Source organism: Phasianus colchicus, chromosome 1 (assembly GCF_987193195.1).
Source record: "Phasianus colchicus chromosome 1, bPhaCol1.hap1.1, whole genome shotgun sequence".
NCBI classification, from domain to species: Eukaryota; Metazoa; Chordata; class Aves; order Galliformes; family Phasianidae; genus Phasianus; species Phasianus colchicus.
In genome coordinates, this window is record NC_143436.1 from 47,629,347 (window position 1) to 47,652,428 (window position 23,082).

A 23,082-nucleotide genomic window follows, 5' to 3' on the forward strand; every position below is an offset into this window, starting at 1 on the left:
GAAGATACGGAGATTCATCTCAGCTAGATTTGTCATCTATATCCGAGGAGGTCTTCTAAGCTCCCTTGATTGATACTTCCAATGCCCTTTGCTATGCTTCAGACCTTTTGCTAATGAACAGTACTGAGGAGGTGCCTGCTTATCTAGTTACATACAACTAGTTTGGAAGTCCTTAATGCAGTCTGCATAGTAAAAGTCTAAATTTAGACATTAAGGTTGAGATTTATCTACCTAACCTACTGTTATTTTCATCAAGCCACGGTGACTTAATTTGTTCAAAATAAAAATATATGAGACGTTGTCAAAAGTTTAGCTGAAATCAGAATACTTGGCATCTGTTGATTTTTTTTTAACTATAAAAGCTGGTACCTGCTAATAGCAGGACATTAGACTGCCTTAATAATTTTGCTCTTGACAAATCCAATGTTGTCTGCTACCTATTTCATTGCTATTTTCTATATTAAGTTTTTCATTCATTCAGCAACTCTTCTATGAATTGAAAATAATTCCTCACACTCTCCTTCCTCACCCCTTTTAAATATAAGCTCTACGTTATCCTCCTTTAGTCTGTAGGTAACTCAACCATCCTCCAAAAATTCTCAAAAAAACCCACTGTTGGGTCTAAGCTTATTTCAGACAGTTATGAAACACAAGATGAAGTTAATAAAATCAACTTTAAGATATCTAAGCTAAAAAACCCTGCTCTTTCCTTATCTACCATTGAGGTCCTAGCCCTTGGATTAACTATGCATGCCATATGCTCACTGATGATATTTTCAGGTAGTGTGTGATAAAAGGTTATTGTACATTTTTGCCTTCTCTGTACCTACCATGAGCAGCTTTCCCCTTCCTACAGTACCAAGTTCTAAGGTGCCAAAGATTTCTTTGTTGTTCTCCTTATTAACATACCAGTATAATTATATTAAATCTTTATTTAACTTGCTCGTTGCATCTCACTGAGTGCTTTGGCACCTCTGGCTTGTCTGTACATGCTTGCATTATTCTTCTATCTTTAGCAGAAAGAGAAATTTTTCTCGTTATTTCTAAGTTGAAAGAAAATGAAACAATTTATGCAAACTAGTTTACTTACATTTTTTTTTTTTTTCAACTAATGTAGCCTCATAATTATGCCTTTAGTAGTGTTCTGTTGAAGAACTCAAAAAATTTCACAGAATCATGGACTAAGTTGGGTGATCTCAAAGGTGAACTACTTCCAACCTCCTTGTCATGGGCAGGGACATTTTCCACTAGACCAGGTTGCTCAAGATCTCATCCAACCCAACCTTAAACACTTCCAGGAAAATGTGCATCTTAGACATTTCCATAAATAAATTCCCTATATTTATTGACATCTCCCTCCTTGAGACTTGTTTTTCTTGGTAGCTTTCTTTTCCAACAACTGCCACAATAACCAGATCTCTAATTACTATCAAGTCCTATGGTTTTGGATTTGTACCAAGTACAACCATATTCTTCTTTGCTTTCAGGGATACCAACTGATATTCAATAGCTCTAACTAATACCATGTTCAAGATCTTAAGGCACACATTGTTTTTTTTAAATAATGTCAACACTTCCTCTCTAAATAAATTAGACAAGGAAAGTGAAGCTTCCTAAAAACAATGCTCAATAATTTAGCTGGTTTCAGATCTACATGAACAGAAATCATCTTCACTTGTACAGCCTGAACATTAAATAATTCATTTTTAATTTTTAATATCTATTGGTTAATTTTTTAAAATATATATATATAGAAAAAATACAGGTACCCAAACTCATATCTTTATATGTAAACAGATGAAGTATTTCAGATTACTATCTGATAATACTTAGTTTTCCTTCCAAGTTATAGGCCACATAATCTGAAATATTAGCACAGAGCTAGGAAGAGAAAAGATGAATGTCAAGTTCTGAGATGGAGTTTATGTCAGAGCTACAGCACTTGGGCAGATAAAACTAAATAAAATGCACTGGGATCCAGACAACATCAAATCTGCATGGAATTGGGCAAGAACTCTGAGGAATATGCAACAGAAAGGAAATACAACCAAAAGAGATGACTTAATTACAGTCTGTGTGTTGATTACATTTACAGAAATGTAGTTTTGGTTTGATTCATAATACATATAACTTGATTCCATCATTAAGAGCAAAATCAGATCATAATTCTAAACAAGCTGAAGACCATTAGGAGATGGCAGAAAGGAAAAAAAAATGTTGGTTTGCAGGCAGCTGCACACCGAACAGGAAAATTGCAAGTCAAGAGTTCCTTCTGGGGAAAGAAACCAAAGGATCTGCCAGTTGAAAGAGCTGAAGAACCAAATGCCACATTTCAATGCCAAGAAAAATAATGCATACAGAAGAAGTCACAAAATGCCTGATGACAAGTGTTGCTGTGAGATTTTTTTTTTTTTTTTTGATATTACAAGAAAAAGAAATGGTGGCTAATTAATGGAAGGGACAGAATAATGCTTGCATATCCCTACTTTTGCAAATCTGCGTACTCATATTTTTGCTTTTGTCTCAAGCACAGCTCTTACTTGTTGTACAATTTCTTAATAGAGGCCTGATTTTGAGTGCATTGCCTGTGTATTATCAGGATAAAAAATAATAAGCAGCAAATCCTGAATTTCTTATATCTTCAGAAGCTACCATCTGCAAAGATAAAGCTAGGAGATGAATAATTCTTCCTACCAACACTGTAAGTTTCAGAAGGAAAAAACAGTCTTCCAGGACAATATGCCTAGCAGTTTTCATTATATTGCTTCCCAACTTTTTTTTACCAAAACAAAATCTGCATCTGCAATTGTATTTGTATTCAAATCAGTTATTTATTCATTTTCCTAGATTCTCTTCTCACTGTCCAGAAAACATTAAAGTAGCTGTGTCAACACTGCTTAATTGATGACAGTTTTATCTGGTACGGATATGATGCTTTGTGAAATGGATGGTTGTTAATTTTTTTTTTTTTTTAATCTTAAGTAATAAGATGTGTACATAGTCCTCTGACTGATACACAAACCTGTGGAATTGCATGGAATTGCTAGCAGAAACGTGCCAGTACAAGCGAGTTAACATCACTGTGCCTCAGGAATGTGCTGGTACAGGTGAGTTAACATAACTATGCCTCCAGACCAAATTATTCAGTCATGCCTGTCAGTTTTCTTTCTGTCAGTTAGAAAAAACACAAAATACTTCCAAAATTCTTGTCAGCACAGTTGCACAGATTTTTGCTAACACACCAACAAGCTATTCATAACTTAGAGTTCTTAGAATTCACCACAGTAGGGAAGGTTGCAAATTTTCCCATCATTGCAAACACCAGTCGCTAGCTTGTCAACGACATTTTTAGTACTGTCCCAAATATTTGCTCAAAGCAGTACTAGATAACATCGAATCACAGAATCATAGAATCACCAAGGTTGGGAAACACCTCTAAGATCACCCAGTCCAACTATCCACCTATCACCAGTATTTCCCACTAACCCATGTCTCTCAGTACAACATCTCAATGCTTCTTGAACACCTCCAGAGATGCTGACTTCACCACCTCCCTAGGCATCCTGTTCGAGCACCCGACTCTCAGAAGGAGTTTTTACTAACATCCACTTCTATCTCCTCTGGTACAGCTTGAGGCCATTCCCTCTAGTCCTGTTGATAGTTACATAGGAGAAGGGGGCGACCCCCACCTCACCACAACCTCCCTTCAGGTAGTTGTAGAGAGTGATAAGGTCACCCCTGAGCCTCCCCTTCCCCAGACTGAATAATCTGTTCCCTCAGCTGCTCCCCATAAGACTTGTGTTCCAGACCCCTCGCCAGCTTTGTTGCCCTTCTCTGAACACTCTCCAGGCCCTCCAGGGTCTTGTAGTGAGGGGCCAAAACTGAATTCAGTACTCAAGGTGCAGCCTCGCCAGGTCTGAGTACAGAGGGATTTTCAACTGGCAGCACTATTTCTGATACAAGCCAGGATGCCATTGGCCTTCTTGGCCACCTGCACACACTGCTGGCTCATGTTCAGCGGAGCATCAACCAATACCACCATATTATTTTCTCTAAACAGTCTTCCAGCCATTCTGCCCTAGCCTGTAGCGTTTCTAGGGTTCTTGTGGGAGAAGTGCAGGACCTGGCACTTGGTCTTGCTGAACTGCATTCTATTCAGTCCAGCTATCCAGCCTATCCAACTTTAAAAACTGACAGCAGCTATTGGACCATATACTGCGTATCCTATCATTAAAAAAAAAAAAAAAAACAGCTGAAAAAGATTGGAAAACATCCCTACAGTAGAAGGGCTTCATTATGAAGAAGCATTTTTTCTGATAAGATTTCAAAACAACGTTAATGATTCCAATATGCTATTTAAAGTAACAGCTCCAGGATACTGGTCCTAATGCATCTCTAAAAGTAAACAACATCGATTCTGTTCATGGTTATTCAAATACTTTCAAATGATTTCAACACAGCAGGTTACTTAGCAATATCTTATCTGTGGTTTCCCTACAGACAACTAATAATTAAACAGGAGTTAGTTGTTTTTCCTTACTTGTAGCATGATCATTCATCTCTCCAAGTCCAGTATTAATTCCAGCATCTATGGAACTCATGATTTTATCAATCTACAAAAAAGTGAACAGTGAAAACAATTGATGAGTGTCATCTTCATTATTTTTGGGTTTTCATGTGTGAAATTCTGGCATTATTACTCTCATTAAGGCAACAGTGTAAGCAAAATTGAACAAGGCAAAAATGAAATGATGACAACTAATTTCTCCACTTCATTATTTATTTTGCAACATATTTGAATACATTGAAAGCTAAAGTTTGAAACTGGTGAAACTAATGTTTCTTTACCTACAGTTCCTGTCCTACTGATGATTAGGGTCATCTCAGTTTTTGAAACTACTTTGTCATATTTCTGTACATGGATACAAAGGAGAAAAATACATGTATAAAATCTTTGTCAGAATAGATTTTAATTGTATAGGCTTATTTTATTTGATGGCTGATGTAATTCAGTAGAAGACAACTTAAGCAGTAATATTAATGCATAAAAATATTTTTTGTGTGTTATAGAGTACTAAATCATTCCTGTTAAGATTTTCAGAAAACTTCTAGCTCTCTTTTTTGTGTCTGCCCCAAGGCCACTGGCATAGGTATGAAACATAGCTGTGCCCACATATACCACTTGTGAAACAGTACTACATTCATCCCAAAGCTTATTTGCATAATTTTAAATTACATTGTACAGACTATGCCTGAATGTATACCTACTATATTTTCCATAAGAGCAGAACACACAAAAAACTAAAAAAATCTAAGGTTGTCTAAGAAGGCAGACACAGTGAACTTGATTCTACCGACATTAATGTTAGGACTACTGGGAAAACTGACTCCTTTTTTAATACTATTTATTTGTCACTGGTGACAAAGAAAATTTGGGATTCATGTAAGAATCTGCAGATTTAGAATTCATACCTAATTTTTTGATAAATTGCATTTTTCTTAATTTAATAACTACAAAACATTGAACTCCTCCTTAAAAAGCAAACTGACTAATTTCAAGATTTCAACATATCTAGGCTAATAAGATCACAATCTCATCCTAAGTACTTTTCCAATGAGTAGGTTTCTCCTTTAAACAAAAACTACCTTCAGATATCTTATCAACCCAGTCATTTAAATGAGCTGGAAACATTTTCCTAGAAAAGTAATCAATTACACAAACAAACTTTTTTTTTTTTTTCCCTGAAATAAAACAGTACTCTGAAGATGCATACACATTCCCACGGCAGTAATTTTAAAGACAAATGCTTGCTTCCCTGTAATAGCAGTAAGCATACAAACACTTCACATTGTTAATCTACCTCAGTAAGATTTGAGCTTTCATGTCTATGAAGAATTGCTTACATTTTTCAAACCTTAGCACAGTTGAAAGTAAAAAAATAAGGAGAAAACTGTATAGAACTTTTTTTAAACCAACCTGTAAGAATAAAATAAAGTCTTTTGTATGAGCAAGCATGTGTATCTTACATTCAGGGTAGAAATTTGCCTTAATAGCCCTGAATTCATTGTAGCTACAAGTACATTCCCATGTCACAAGAATCAAGTGTGTGCCAAATGTTGTGTACCATTAGAGGGTGTGTTATTCATAGAGGGTTTGGGAAATGAAAAATCAACCAAAAATCTTAGACTCTATTCCTGCTGTTTTCTCGTGTCCCTTGTTGGGAAGCATTGTGGTGGTGGGAAATAATTAGAGAACATATAAATAACGACCATTGCTACAATGCTTTTTCCAACGTTATTAGTGTCAGCGGTGAGGGCTTTAGTAGAAAATAAATTCAATGTCACAACAAATTATAGCATTACTTCTAGTTGACTTCATTCACTATGGAAACAATAGACTTCATTAAAAATACAGCATTCTGAATAAAAATACAGGGCATTTTGTGCCAGCTGTTGAGCTACTTTGCATTACACTATGGTCTATGGTATATTCTCAGGATTTGTAATGTGGAAGATCTATTTATTATTTAATCTCCGAAACGGGGAAAAATAACAGTATTTTCATAACACTATATATTTGCTTGTTCTTAAAAATGGCCAAAACTTACTTCTTCCCATTCTGATGTGAAGGAAGGTGTTCTCTCAGAATTTCCTTTGGAGCACTGTTGACTTGGTGTGGGTTCACTCCAGTTGCTTCTTGCTTTTTTGCCACTTGGTGGATGGGTGATAAGATTAGAATCGGATTTTGAAACATTTTTGCACAAATGCATTTCAAGCAAAGTCTTTGGTAAAGATCGTATTCTCCCAAGTGTGCATGCTCGTTCAACAAATCCTCCAGTAGTAATCACCCACTGTTCACTTATCCTCGTTGATGTGCCAACCAGTGTATGATTTTCCACTGGTTTAGTTTTAGAGTGAAATATGGTTCTGTTTACAACTGGTGGCTTTTTTTTCTTAACAGGAGGATCAGTGTTGCTTTCTTTCCGTAGCTGCATCTGCTGCATTGTGCTCTTGCTCAAAATGCTTTTGTCCAGTGGACTACTGCACTGGTTTCTTTTGCTGTACAGCTGGAGTGGGTTATCAGGTGGGTCACATGCAGGTGATGATCCATGAAGTAAGCCTGCAAACTGCTCAGTAGGGTGCCCTTCGGGAAGCTCACTTTCAGTGGATGTTTCTCCCTGACAAAGACGCTCTGAAATGAAAGAGAATATCGAGAATATCTTGTAAGGGAAAAAAAAAAAAAAAAGTATGATAAAATTCCATAAGCAATGAAAAACTTACTTTGCAAAATCTATTTTTTATGCTTCCTGTTTTTGGTTTGTTTGTTTTTTTTATTCAGAAAGAAAAGATATGACAAGAATTGATTTATTATTCTCTTAAAAAACAATTCTCTCCTTGAACTTGATTAATTTATCCTGACTGGTTGAAAGACAGCCAAAACTACTCAGCACTATACATACATTCCAGGAAAAAGTAAATTTATAAAATAAAGCAGTTCATTCCTATTCTATCAGTTTGAGGTGTCTCTTTTAATTAGTTACTGAACTGAAATGCATTCAAAATATACAACTTTGTACAAGGAATTATCTAGTTCCTTACTAGGCAATAAAACAAAAAGAATCTGTATCACCAGGACTGCTAATTTATTTTTTAATAGTCACTTTAATAGTCATTATGAAAAAATAGTGAATTTACTCCATTGTGCCTTTTTACACTCTCTAAAGAATAGATTCTGAGTATTTTTATTTCAAGGAACTTATAAGAATAGCTTCAGAATTACAGAAATAATTCTGTCAAATAATTGTAAATCAAGATTTTTCTTTAAATTCTGAATCAAGTTTTATAAAAATTTAGCAGAAAAAAGAGAGCGCTACTGAAAAATATACTTTTCGACAGAATTCTCAGTGTACATGTTTTTTTTCTATCTGTTTCCGTAAGGACCAGAAGAAAATTACTGAAACTTTTTTCTACCTTTTTCTAATTAATCATTTAAAGTGTTCCTATGGATAACATCTTGTATTGATGTGGCATTAAGTTAGCATATTCTATTCCAAATAACTGTATCCTCACTAACAGCTGCATCTTCAGAAACTACTTCATGAGAGATGACACCTCATTCTTGCTAGAAGTTGCACATATACATATAGCAGACTCTTAACTGTAGGACTGTATGCACAGCAAGAACCACCAGAAGGATTCAAACACAGTATTCTGTCATAATTTCCAAATAATGTGAGTAGTTTTCCATTATCTGCTAAAAGATCTGCATGAGAAAAGGAGGACTTAGGACATTCTTTCTTTCATTACTGAAAGTTGATGGGTTAATTGCAAATCTACAATTTAGAAGGTGAACGTGGCATGAAAGATATTAATGATATAATGATTTATTTTGATGATTTTCATTTTCATGAAAAATTCAGTAGCTGAGATTCAACTTCAGATTAAGAAGTCTCCTTTTACATATCTGTAAGACTAAGCATGCAAGCTTCCACTATAGTCTCTGACCAGTTTGACAGTCAATAGATCCTAGATAGTGGTGCCACACACTCAATAACTCAATATTGTGGTCAAGCGAATTACTTTCTGTATTACTATATTCTGTATAGTAATACTCTGTATTACAGAACCACACAGAATGGCCCATGTTGGAAGGGACTTGAAGGATCATGCATTTCCAACCCCACAGGCATGGCCACCAACCTCCACATTTATTTATTCTTACCTATTTATTATATTCTCTTTCTTATTTATTTACTCATCTATTTACTTCACATTTGTTACTATCTATATTACTCTCCGTTAACTGTATTATTAGACTACCAGTGACTATAATCAGATGCCTCCACTTAGACATCTTAATAATCAACTGAATTCTATTCCAGTATTTCAGAGACAAGACTTAGAGCTGTCTGCTGAATTCACTTAAGAAACAGATGTGTTTTTTGGGAAAGAAAGAAAGGAAGAGTAAATCAGGGAAAAGAAAAGACATACACCTGTATGTCAAGGATTTCACTAATATCTAATATCCTGGGCAGCCTGGTCTAGCATTAAATGAGGAGGTTGATGGCCCTGCATGTGGGAGGGGGAGTGGAGTTTCATGATCCTTGAGGTCCCTTCCAACCCTGGCCATTCTGTGATCCTGTGATCTACACAAACTTCAGTAAAATCTTTTCTACATATATACTAGTAAATAAAAATAGCTAAATACTATTCTTAGGATCTAGAAAAATTATTTGCTTAACGTCCAAGACAGCTGACACATCCAGTAATTGGGAATGGTCTCCAACCTCAGCTAAAAGTTAAGCTACACCTTGACACTGTCTAGGTGGGTACTACTTGGTCTTAGCTAAATCTTGCCAAAATCCACATAAAAGTTTAACAGTACAGACTGTCCAGTGCTAATGTCATCTCATGTCCTAATTTTGTTTACTTTACTCCTATAGACAAAAACTGTTTCTGAGTAATCTCATTCTTCTGTGGTTATTAAATATACGTAGTGACCACTAAAAAGTGCATCTCACTTCTTTACAGCAATGGTGCAGTGACACCGTATCAAAACATTATTTTCAGTTATTATGTTAGTTGAAGTGGAAGACTTTTGCAATGGATAGAAAAAATTATGAACATATTGAATGCAGCATGATCTTTAAGTACAGTTACTGTATTGCACACATAAGAATATGTATATTATTGTACCTCTAACTTTCACCTTTAAAAAAACAACAGGGCATCAAGATGTAAATGCAAATACTTTAAGACAGGAAAGATGGAAACGTTGCCTGTGTAACATTTAGTCTTCTTTGTCAACACTGTTTTTCACTTTTTACATAATCACCTACTATTTAAAAAAAAAATAAAATGAAACAACTGCTTGTTTCATCTAGTGTTCAGATTGAAGTTTGCTTAGTGGAAGAGGAGCAATTCAACATATTATATCCTCCTTGTTCAAAAGAGGTAGACATTTTCTGCATACCTGCACTTATTACTGCATACCATTGAAATCCTTCTTAAAATGACAAATTTATCAGCAGCTCATGAAACTTTTGCATGATGATCATTATCCACATAGTTCACAAATATGAATTCACATATCTTTATAAAGTGAGGCTATAATGTGATAACATTTTAATTTGACAAATAAGAAATAAGGCACAACAAGATCACACTGAAAATATCTACAGATTTTGAGCATTCAATTTGATATTCTTTGAAATTTGCTTTGTCCACGGTATTTAACATTATTCAACACAAAATATTTTCTAATTTGTTATTGACATCAGTCAGACCCAGTCTCAAATTGAGCATTCAAAAAGCATTTGCTGTTAATTTGCTGTTAATGACTACTTGGATAAAGTCTGGTTTGCCTTGATCAAAAACAACTCCAGCAGAGATGGAATATTCTCTGTCCAGTATTCAGCTGCCACTGCTGTTATTTATTTTCCTTGATACCTTTAATTTTAACGAAGAACTTTGATAACTATATTACAAAGGAAGAAAAGATCTCATAGCTATACTTCTTTCACCCCATGATTTTGAACAATGCAGACCAAAACTGTATTGGGCAATAAAAAGGACTGGGGTTGTCAAGAAAATAGAGCGTGCAGTTATGAAGAATGTTAAGAAGCATGTAGCATGCATGCAGCACCATAGTCCTAGAACAGATTATCCAGACAGGTGGCGTCTCCATCTGTGGAGGTTTTTTAGGTTGGCTAGGAAAGATCATGTCTGATCTGATGATCCAAACAGGGTGCTGGATTAGACGACCTTGAGAGGTCCCTCCAAAACAAAGTCTTCTATTATCCAATCACAACTCTAAATCTTCTGATCTTTGAATTTGTAACTTAATCCTTAAATGTCTTTTAATATAGTTTTGTAATATTCTTTTCATTTCCTACTGGAGCTAATCTAAGAAGAATATTGAACTGGACCATATCACTGCTCTAATCAATATAATAGCATATTACTCACTGAATTGCTCTAAATAAGTCAGAGTTAAAAAAAAAAATAAAAAAAAATCCCTGCAATAAATAATCATAAATTAATTTTTTAGAGTAAGTAAGGTTGTTTTTTTTTTTTTTTTCCTAACAAATCAGTATTTATTGTTTCAGTAACTGAAGCATGAGATATTAGGAATCCTTTTTAAATTACAATATCTCTAAAACTGCAACTGTATGTCTTCATTGCCCACGTGAATGATCTAATAAGATCTCACTCCCAAGAACTTCAAAGCAACCATGCCTAAAAAAATTAAACAAAACAATCCTTCCTTTCTTAGCTTACAATTGGCATTTTATTTATTATTTCATGTATTTTTTTTCCAATATATCAAAATTATTCCTCTATTTTGAAAACTTCTGTGCATTAGTAAGATCTATTTAACAATCTGCCAATGTCCTGTGTGGATGGAATTAATCTTGAATCCATACATCCCAGAAATTTGGGCTGTCCATTCCTAAACTGTTCGATCTCCTAATTTTATCATGTTTTTGAACCTTTTCATTAGTTGCCTCACTTCTGTTTTGTTTTGTCTTTTAGAACCATCTCAAATGATACTAGCAAAGAATACGGCATGAAACTGTACTACATAGATCAATCTTCAGTAAGCAATTTGTTAATTTTAATAGTTTTGCTTTTTCACAGTCTTTTGCATAAATCTTCTGCGAATAGAAGATATGGGGATACTGGAGAAGAAAATAGGCAGAGAGGGTAAAGCTCTCAAATCAAATTCTGATGGAAGGAACTTTCCGGTTATAAACTATTTGATTTCTTTTTGTATCAATGTTTATTTTTCTAATCTTTAAAAAAAAAAAAATCCAATAGAAAAAGATCTTAGATCCTGCTTCCTCACCATATACTGCTTGTCATCCCTTCTTATCTTTTTACTTGTAAATATTACCCTAAACACCAAAACATAAATAGAATTTTAGTGTTGTTACAAGTGAACCCACAGCTTTCCTATTACTTATGAAAATCATTGTGATACTGCCCTATCTGTATTGCATGGAACACATTTTACTTTTGGAACAAAATTAATTCAATTCTACCATAATCTCAAAGCTACAGATAAATATTGCTATTATCATGCTGTCATTTAGGCAGCAGACAGCAATTCAATCAGCTATTTACACACTGGTTTACCCCAGCACAGTTGCTTGTGGTACATGAATCTCTATGGAATACCATTTTTCACTTAGAAATTTTGCATTCATGTAAACTTGGAAGTCAGCTTATTCACATTTGCATCTCAAGAGATTCCATCCTCAAAATTGAAATACATTCAGTAGAATCATAGTTATTAATAGTAGTAATGAAAGAGCTGCAATAGATAAATTAAAACGACAGAGTTACATCTTTAACAGGCATTGCTGTTGCCATGGCACGAGTTTCTAATGTAAAATAAAAATCCACTAGAAGTTTGTTCTATGGTTATGGTAACAACCGTACTGGGAAACCTGCACGAGTAATATAATCATGCTCTGTTCTTGTTTGATCCAAAAAGACTTTTTTAGGTGTATACTCTGCACATATGTAGTATCTGACCAAAAAATCATAATCTCAACTATCTTATCCACACACTGCATTGGTAGATAAAACATGCACACCTGAGTAATTATTGGAGAGTACACTCTTGTCCCATCTGACCACTTATGTAAGCTAAAACCATTTGTAATAGATGGATGGCAAGAAACATCATCTTATTTTCATAGTAAAAATTGCTTTGGACACACCTCCACTTGTGACCTCGGTTGTATTGTCAAAGTGACATCATAAAATGGGACACTCAACAGGAATATGTGTAAGAAAGAAGATGCAAAGACTGAAGTAGCAATATTCATAGAATCATAGAATTACAGAATGGCTTGGGTTGGAAGGGACCATTACAATCTCTAGTTCCAACCCCCCTGCTATAGGGTCCCTATAGACCAGGTTGCTCAAAACCTCATCCAGCCTGGCCTTGAATGCTTCAAGGGGTGTGCATCCACAACCTCACTGGACAACCTGTTCCACTATCTCACCACTCTCACAGTAAAGAATTTCTTCCCAATATCTAGTCTAAATCTACCCTCTTCCAATTTAAAGCCATTTCCCCTCATCCTGTTGCTATTATTTTTATTTATTATAAAAAATCCCAACCCAGGTTTCCTGTAGGCCCCCTTCAGGTACTGGAAGGCCGCTATAACGTTCCACAGGAGCTCTCTTCTCCAGGCTGAAGAGCTCCAACTCTCTCTTCAGTATGACATTATTTCACAGCAAACAGCATGGTGCTCTGATCAAGATCCAGATCTTTTGTGGCAGTTTTGTTGTCTGCAAATATCTTTGACGAGGCAGCGCTACATTTTCTCACTCTAGGAAATGTTATAGCAAGGTACCATGAACTTGTGTGAGAGATACAACATGATTACTGAACAACTAATAAAGAACGTTGGCTTCTGCTGTCAACAGCAACAGCACAGAAACTGAACAACAGTGTCCAACAGGACTGCTACTTCTTTTTCTGCTTCCTTCTAAATCTATTGGTACCACCAGAAGCTGGTTTGCAAGGTTGGTGACAATTGTTTCCAGGCTCTGTGCCCAGGTTCCAATGCTACCAGCTTCTCAAAGCCATGTAGTCCCTTGAGAACCCTAATACAAGTCTCTGTGGACTGTGTATTTGCTCTTAGTAGTGTCATAATTGCGAAATCAATCATGAAACTTTACAGTCTGCACTTGACTGCGTACAGAAGGATTCTACTGCCTATTGCTACCTTCCTAAAAGTTTAACTGTCCATGTTTTCCTAATCTGTTTTACACTGACCCATCAGAAACTACAGAAGATAAGAAAGATTTTGAGGGTATAGACAGTTTGGTATGGAGTTTTCTGAACATGACTTGCCAGGCTCTAATGAAGTAAAAAGCTTTCAGTAAATAGGGATATTAGCTAGTAATTATGGCTAATTCCAAGCACATCACAATATTCGAATATAGCTTTTGCTCAAAATTTCAGAAATAGAAGTGCAATGCAGTGCAAGTACATTTTATTTTTTATAGAGTGGTGTTCACTTTCCTGCACGTTCTTATGATTTTTTTTTTTCTTGTGCAGTGCATTCTGTATTTGAGGCAGCCAGAAATGTAACTTTTACATAGATCACACAGGGTTAATTTTTAACTGCAAGATTCAGCTTAGACAAAAATACAAAGCTGCAACTGCCACCTCCATAATGCTGTTTCCATGAGGATTTCTTTCTATGTGACTATATAAGGAATGATTCCTAGATATTTTAATGAGACAGAGTTTCATGAAACATCACATTTCACAGCACAAGAATGTGCCTTATACCTGCTCTTCAAAATAAGAATTCTGACATATGTTTACAGATTTAAAGATTAAAAAATTAATGCAAAAGAAATAATGTTCAACATCCTCCTAGTGATTCACCGGACTATTTCAACACCCAGGTTCAAGCTAAAATTCTGTTAGAATATCTCAAGTCTGCCATGCAGCAAAAAGAATAATAATAAAAAAAAAAAATCAGTAAAACTTTGTAACACTCAAGCAATCTTTCATAAGAAATTCTCCAAAATGAATGGATATTGATGCAAAATGTAATTTTGCAGAAAGTTACATATAATTGCATTGATAAATTCTGTGGTAATCTCTTGCAGGAGAAAGCTAGCAGTTGAGTGGGATGTGGCTGTACTCAGAAAATGCCTGTTAATTTGACAACATAATACAGCAGGGAAAAGGAAAAAAGGAAAATTTGGTGACACTTAATAACTAAAATCTGTGCAAACCAACATGAGTATAACAGATGAGCTCTTGAAACCAAATCTATTTGATGAATCATAGAATCAGAATCATATAATAGCCTGGATTGAAAAGGACCACAATGATCATCTAGTTTCAACCCCCCTGCTATGTGCAGGGTCACCAGCCACTAAACCAGGCTGCCCAGAGCCACATCCAGCCTGGAAGATTCTAATGAAATCTGGAAGAATCTAATGAAGTTGTTCCACTGCTGGTATTTCAAACATCAAAAGCAAAGAAGGAATGAATAGAAAAGTCCTTCACCAATTAGGACCAAAGCTTACTAATTGACAATGCAAAAGGGACTCAAAAAATAATGAATTTTTGAAGTGCTACTTCTAAATGGAGATTTTGCTCAACAATTTCGACAGTTCTACATGGAATAAAGGATTTTCCTAAGTAACATGACGGTGTCTCCAAGCAGAAGCAGTACAGAATCACAGAATTGCCTGGGTTGGAAGAGACCTCAAGGATCATCAAGTCCAACCTGCTGCCACAGGCAGGGTTGCCAACCGCTAGATCAAGTACTAAATCAGGTTGTCCAAGGTCCAATCCAACCTAGTCGTGAACACCTCCACGGATAGTGCATGCACAACCTCTCTGGGCAGCCTGGTGAGTTCCAGCATCCTTCCACCCTATCAGTGAAAAACCTTCCCCTAACATCTAATCTAAATCTTCCCTCCATTAGTTTAGAACCATTCCCCCCTTGTCTTATCACTGTCTACCCTTGTAAAAAGTTGATTTCTCTCCTGTTTAATTTCCCTTTAAATAATAGAAGGCCATAACGTGGTCTCCCCACAGTTTTTTCTTTTCCAGACTGAATAAGCCCAGCTCCTTCAGCCTGCCTTCATAGGCTCCAGCCCTTTGACTATCTTCACAGCTATCCTCTGGACCTTCTCCAAAAGCTTGACATCGTTCCTGTACAGCTGGCTCCAGACTTGGACACAATATTCCAGATGGGACCTCACTAGTGCAGAGAGGGACAATCACTTCTCTCTCCCTCCTGGCCACCCCTATTGGGATATAGCTTAAGACAATGCTGTCCTCCCAGACTGCAAGCACACACTGCTGGCTCACGTTAAGTTTTTCTTTTACCAGGACTCCTAAGTCCATCTCAAGAGGCCTACTCACAAGGAGTTCTTCTCCCAGTCTATATTTATATCTGGGATTACCCCAACCCAAGTGTGAAACCTTGTATTTTCCTTTGTTGAGCCTCATCAGGTTCACATAGGCCAATCCTTCGAGTTTATCAAGGTCCCTCTGGATGGCATCTCTTCCTCCTGCTGTATCAACTGCATCACTCAGCTCAGTGTCATCAGCAAAGTTGCTGATGATACACTCAATCCCACTATCTATGTCATTAATAAAGATGCTAAAGAGTACTGGTCCCAAGACAAAAGTCAAAAGAACAGAAGATGTATGTTCTGGCATTTGCACTGATGGCACACTTCTTCAATTACTAACCTTGATAAAGCATCTATTTCTGATCTGAGCAGTATTTTTCAGATGCTTAAGATAGGATACGAGGTGGCTTGCCTATGCCTTCTAGAAAGAGTCCAGTGGAGAGCCACAGAGGTGACTAGCGGCCTGGAGCATCACCTACACAAATGCTGAGTGACCTGGGATTGATCATCCTGGAGAAGAGAAGGCTGAGAAGGCATCTCCTAACTTTATCAATATCTAAAGTGGGGCAGTCAAGTTGATGGGGTTAAACTCTTTTCAGTGGTGAGCAACAATAGAAAAAGGGACAATGGACACAAGCTGAAACACTGGAATTTCCATACTAACACAAAGAAGAACTTCTTTACTGAGGGTGATGAACCACTGGAACAGGCTGCCCAGAGCTGTTGGGTCTCCTCTGGAGATATTGAAGACTCATCTGGACATCTACCTGTGTGACCTACTGTAGTGAACCTGCTTTAGCTAGGCAGTTGGACATGATGATCTCTAGAGGTCACTTCCAAGCCCTATGAGTCTGTGATTCATTGAATCTCCTTTCCTCTCTCTTTCTCTCATCACAAAAACATGCTTATCTACACTCTATTTCATCTTATAATTTAGTTTCAAAGTCTGTAAATACTGAATCAAACCTTAAATAAGAAATAATGCAAAATAAAAGCCTCAACACTAATGTCCTTATTTAACATGACTTATTTAATGCTGTTCCCAAGAAGAAAAGTAATACTGAAGAAATGGTACTGCTTCTTGCAAAATTTCTTGCTAGGGAGTAGAAATAAAGCAGTAAGGACATTAAGTGTCTAAATCTCAAAAATGTCTAAAAATATCTCAGGCTGTAGAATTGTAGTTTAGTTCTAGAGGCAGACAGTTGTAGTCATGGAAGATTACATCTGGAACTGCAAAGTTTTCCAATTCTTTGTAGAATATAAATTATCTTGAAAAGTATTTATAAAATATAACTTATCTTAAATCAATCAAAGAAAGAAAGAAAAACAGCAAGCAGTCCAGACATTGTCCTGGGCCTACTCTAGGTGTCCCTGCTTAAGCAGGGAGTTGGACCAGATGACTTCCAGACCTAAGCAATCTGTGAAGCTAAAAAATTACATGCAAAAGAATTTAGCTAATATTATTTTTCTAAATACAGTGACAACCTCTAAAAATGTTTATTTTTCACAAATTACTTTCGAAGGTAACATCACATTATGGCATTTAAAAGCAGATTCTGTGAAAAGAGGGAAGAAATTCAGGTGACTAAATACAGATCTCTATGGACATTCTTGACACAGTAAGGTATCTAAACTGGCTGCAAGGGCTGGCACTCATATTAATGGAAACCTGAGTATTTCCGGGAAAGTAGATAGAGACAGAAAATGTTTCTGGGATGTTGCAAATGGTATAGACCTCTCTGTTCATGTACTTGAATTGCTTCATTGTAGTCAAATGCTAGCAGACTTGGAATAGAGATGGTGGTACCCATATAGACAACACATCTCAAAAAATCTATTACTGCAAATTAAATTATGTTTTGAAGAAATTTTCTGCATATACCTCACTTTAGCTGACTCAGACACACATATTTGACAGAAACTAAAAACATAGCATCTACTTAAGTAGATCGTTGGATAAATCTACCAAATGACTCATCAGATTTAGAAGTACGATCATCTGGATGTCACTGAGCATGAAATGATACCAGATATCAGCTCAGGACATTTTGGAAAGTTATGTGCATTTGGATCATAGAATTAACCTGCTCTGAATTGAGTATCACTGTTAGGAATGCCAATGTGAAGCTTTATTAAGCTAACAGAATGAAGAAATGACTAGATCATTTCCAGATTTAGTTACAGAAAAAACAAACATTAGAAAATAGTTCAAACATGGAAGAACAGTGAATAAGCCTGGAAGATTTCAGGTTCCACCACAAATGTTACATTATTAAAGTCCCTTACCAGCATAGAACAAAAAGCATCCAGAGAGCTAAAAGGACCAGCTGAAAATAGGAAAGAGAAATTATTGATTTGCAGCTGTTTCAGGCAAAATTTGCAAACCAGTCCCTTTCAGACTACTTCTATTAGTATTTGGGTAACTGTATTTTATCAGCACTTACAGAAGCTTTCTCCTTGTCCTAAAACAACAGATGCATGTAAGACAAAATTTCATTTTAATACTTCTTTTCTACTTGGTGTTCTTACATTAATTAAAAATATGACTATGAAGAAGCGTATGAATAATTACTAGTTGCTGGTCACAAGGTCCCAAAGAGACATTTCCTTTATATTCCCAAATATAGGTCAGTTCTTTTGGATAGAAACAGAAGGGCTGTCATTCTTGTTTTTGATCTACAGAGGTGGATACAGTTCAATCCAATTAAAAATCCACTTACATAATTGGTCAAAAAGACATGCAATGCAAGTGCTACTCATAGTAATGCTGAATGATTAAACTTCTCTCAACATCCCGTGAGAGTTACAGGACAGAGCTTCATTTAGTGAATATTTGTGGTAACAGAAAACATTGCCACCGACTCTTCAGTCAGAAGGTATAATTTTACAGCTCCACTGCCAGAGTCATTTGTAAGAATGGCCTCTGATCTGCTTAGGGCAAATCAGTTGTGTCAATTTAGGTAAAGTAGCTGTGCTTTTTTGGCTTATTTTGCTTTAAATGAATGAGAAAGTGCTCATGGAATGCTCTGCTGAACTCTCTTTGAGGTGGTAACAATGAAAGAAGTGCAGTGACATAGGTACTGGCAACATCTTCAGTCACCTCCGCAGAATTCTGCCACACAAAAAAGGATAATAATTCTCTACAATGTAAGAGTCAGCTCAGCTTGCCTCTATGATACACATCAGATGGATACTTCCTAAAGGACCAAACTGTTTTTCAAGTACATTATGCCTACTAAGAACACAATTTTCTTAGATAGAATAATGTGCATAATCACAGCATATTCTAATTTAGAGGGGAACAAAGCATTATCAAGTCCAACTCAGGGCTTCACATAGGACTACTCAAAATTCAAACTATATTTCCGAGAGCATTGTTCAAACACTTTGAACTATGTCAGCTTGGGGTCATGCCCACTGCTCTGGGGAGCCTGTTCCAGTGCCCAACCACCCTCTGCTGAAGAATGTATTCCTAATCCCCAAACTGAATCTTCCTCTATAGAACTGCCTGCCATTTCCTTGGGTCCTGTCACTGCTCACCAGATCAGAGAGATCAGCAGTTCTACAATTATGAATTATTATGATGACAGTAAATGTTAGTGTGAACCACTGCCTTGTATTGATTAAACTTCAGGCTCCCTGATTTTGACCCATACAAGAACTCTTCTATGAAAATGACCTTGTTGTTGGTTGCAATGAGCATGCTTTCTATCTCTCTTCAGCTCTCAATTTTAGGGCAATTAGTGGCATACAGATTCTTTATTAACATAAAACTTCACAAGTAATCAAATAATTAATCCCTGTCTTTCATGTGTTGATCCATCATTACTCTTTTGCTATTTTTACTTCTGATGAGAGGTCATGTAGCAGAATTGGGTCACTAGAACACTTTACGAGTCAAAGGGACTGTAACAGAATCATAAAACTTCGTATTTCAATTAAATTGATAGCTGTAGAAAAATGAATATTGTATTACTGAAAAAGACAATTCCTTTCTTGCCTCAAATCCACTGTTGCTCCTATACAGCTCTACGGAGGTTCAAGATAAATCTGCTTTGAAATAACATTGAACCTTCCTGTGTTTTCTTTGATGCAGACTTGAAGTGCTGTTCCAACAAATTGTCTAACCTGCCCCGCACACTCAGGAGAACTAAGCATGCAGAAGTACTTCATTAAATCTATCATAATTAACAAATAATTGCAGAAACAATACTACCATTGTTTTAATTAGCATATTCCTCATTTGGAATAAATTGGAAATCAAACGATCACAGTCTCCTGAGAAATTTAAAATAAGAGGAATTTTCCCTCTTTAAAAAAAAGTAGACATCAGCAGCTCAACTTACCACATAATACAGACATCAGTACAGAACTAAAGCTTACAGATTTTTTGTTGTCATTTATTTTTAATTTCAGGAAAAAAATATTGTTAAATAATCAGAAATGATAATAAAAGCATTTTAATAATGTTTTGATTAAATGTGGGCAAACACTTCATTGCTCTTGTTTTGTATCTAACAGGAAAGAAAAAATGGAGAAGAAAGGAAGAGAAAACAGAGTGAGAATAAAAAGCAAAAGAAGGCAGCCATTCTGAAGACCAAATATTGTAAAGTCAGATGAGAGTTTTCATTTCAATTACTCCTAAAAATCATTTTTTAAATGTACAAATAGCTTTCATGATTTTTAAAAGCATTCAAAAAATCTCATGAGATACAAATATGAAATGCTAAGAATTACTTGCACCTTAATTTTTTTAATATAAATACATAAAGAAGGAGTACAATCAAAGAAGTAGAGATGTTCATTCTGAACTAGTTTACCTTGAATGTTATAGTAGTGTTAGCACTTCCAATTACATTATTATTCTGCCTGAATCTACTGAAATGGAAGAAGGTTACTGGGGGTGATGGGAACAAGAGACATGTATTAATAATTTATATTCAGAGTGCCAGGAGTTTTTAAATTAAGAAGGAATGAACTACAAATTGTGACATGTTTACTTGCTTTTCACTATGCTAGTTAAGAGACAACTGTGTTGTTTTTTTTCCAAGTCTTTAGATAGAAAATAAGCCATTAATCTATTTAAAGCTTTTGCTCAGAAACTAAAGAGCAAGGTAAATCTTAAAATAATTGGAATATCTCCCATACTAGTGAGCAAAGAATGAAAGGCTTTTTTTTTTTTTTTAAGCATATTCTCTTCTTCCAACCCTGTCTGTTGATATGTACTACACCCTGGTCTAAATTAACTTAAAAAAAAAAGAGAAAAACATCTAAAGGGGACTAGAGTTTAGGGCAGCATTAGCCTGTCTTCTGAAGCTGATAAGTATGATAAAATAGCTTAAAAATGAATATCAACACAGTTGTTGGTAACTCAAACTCATAAACTTAAGGCCAGGAAATCCCTTTTGAAAGTGTCCTGCATGTTAGAACATAGAATTATAGGAGGTTTATGTCCTAAACAGTATTTAGATCCAATACTTAATGATGAAAAAAAAAAAACAACCAAAAACCCTAAATATTATGCATCGCTAGGACACTGAATATAAGAATCAGTTTTCACTTCTAAACTTTGGTTCATCCTTTCACTATTTAATCTTCACTGAAATATTTGTGAAATGCAGAGCTCCTAAAATCTCACTTTACATTGTATGATAGATGTAATACATAAAACATAGCTTGAAAATTAAAAAAAAAAAAAACATTTCAAAAGATTTTAAGTGTGTAAAAGTAGTATTTCTTATATTTATGTTCCTAAATATTCCAGAATAGTGAATTAGAAAAGGAAAGTGGGAAAAAAGAAACAGAAGCTAAGGGGACATAATGGAAGAGTCTGAATTCCAGTTCCAGAGAACTATGGCATGTTAACAAAGCTGTTCTTCTCTCCTCCCTTCTTGCTTCATCTCTGTCTTTCGCCAGGCAGTTCACTTGATTAAGACACCAAAATAAGATACCTCTCTTTCATTTCTTCCATATTTCTCTCACATATTATCACAGCTGTTGCAAATCAAATTTCTGCCCAGGTACAAGCAGAGGTTTTTAAATGCTTGTTCAGTGATCACTGCTCAGTTTGATATCTACTGTATAATTTTAGTTTTACTATGCACATTTTCTGAGGTCAATCGTCTTAAAAACTTTTCTAAACGAGACAACAATGAAATAACAGTGGAATTACATTTGGTAATACATTTAATTTTGCAAGGAGGTGAAGAATATTTATTGTTATGCCAAGATAAACTTCAGTCATTAGATAGATTTTTTTCAAAGACAACTTCTCAGTCCTTACACACCTTTCCTTCTGTTGTGCAATCTTACATATGGTCTGTGTTTTCACTCCTGAACAGATATTACTATATTTACGGACCTCAGCTCAACATCCTTCACCCCAAGTGATTTCTTATCAGTTGTTGTAAAATTCCAAAAAAACTTGGAAACAAACGAAACGAAGTTAAACAAACAGCATTCCAAACCAAAATAAAAGGAGGAAAAGTCAGGTAGTAAAAGATGGAAGCCAAGTTTCTGGGCTGGAACTGAATACCACAATCACTGCTGATCTGAGCAGCACAAAGAAAATCAACGCTTCAGGAGCTTGATGAAAAATCTTTGAGAATTCCAATAATATCTGCAAAAAGAGGAGGGCAAAGCTCAACTAATTGTAATGAAGACAGAAGGCATCAACAATCATTTTGTAGATCCATGTCATCTTCTCTCATATCCTACTCCAATGACAACTCTGCCACCACTCACTACAGTGGTCTCCAAGTAGCTGTTTCTAGTAATAATGCCTCCAGTTCGAAGATTTCTATCTTCTTGCAAAACATCCCTTCTCCACAATTTCAGTGGGAATTTTGCATATCTGTCAGTAAGAACACTGCATTTGGTTTTCTCATAAATCTGTCATCATGCCAAATTTCCAAATTTGAATTGTTTTCAAAGTTTCAAACTGTTTTTGCTGGGAACTTGGGAACACAGAGATGCTTTCTTAGAAGACATCTTCGCATGTGTGATGCAGATAAGGTAAATAATAATTATTCAACTAAACTCACAATATGAAGCTATTAGGTGTTGCAAGAAAAATATAATTCAGCTGATTTTTTCATGGTAGAATATTCAAAAGGTCCAAATAAAGGTGTGAATAAAAATTTAAACTGTTTAGAAACTTGATTTTTTTCATAT

General features: G+C 35.6%; 1 protein-coding gene across 2 annotated transcripts in view; it reads right to left on the reverse strand.

Annotated features, from left to right (window-relative positions):
- Positions 1-23,082, reverse strand: part of ANKS1B (ankyrin repeat and sterile alpha motif domain containing 1B) — a 409,696-nt gene that overhangs the window by 212,017 nt on the left and 174,597 nt on the right. For both annotated transcript variants that reach the window (XM_090140258.1, XM_090140254.1), the window contains exons 13-14: positions 6,609-7,192; positions 4,541-4,613 (exon numbers count right to left, since the gene is read on the reverse strand). In XM_090140258.1, the coding sequence (XP_089996384.1) occupies positions 4,541-4,613; positions 6,609-7,192 (657 nt within the window). The remainder of the gene's footprint in view (positions 1-4,540; positions 4,614-6,608; positions 7,193-23,082) is intronic.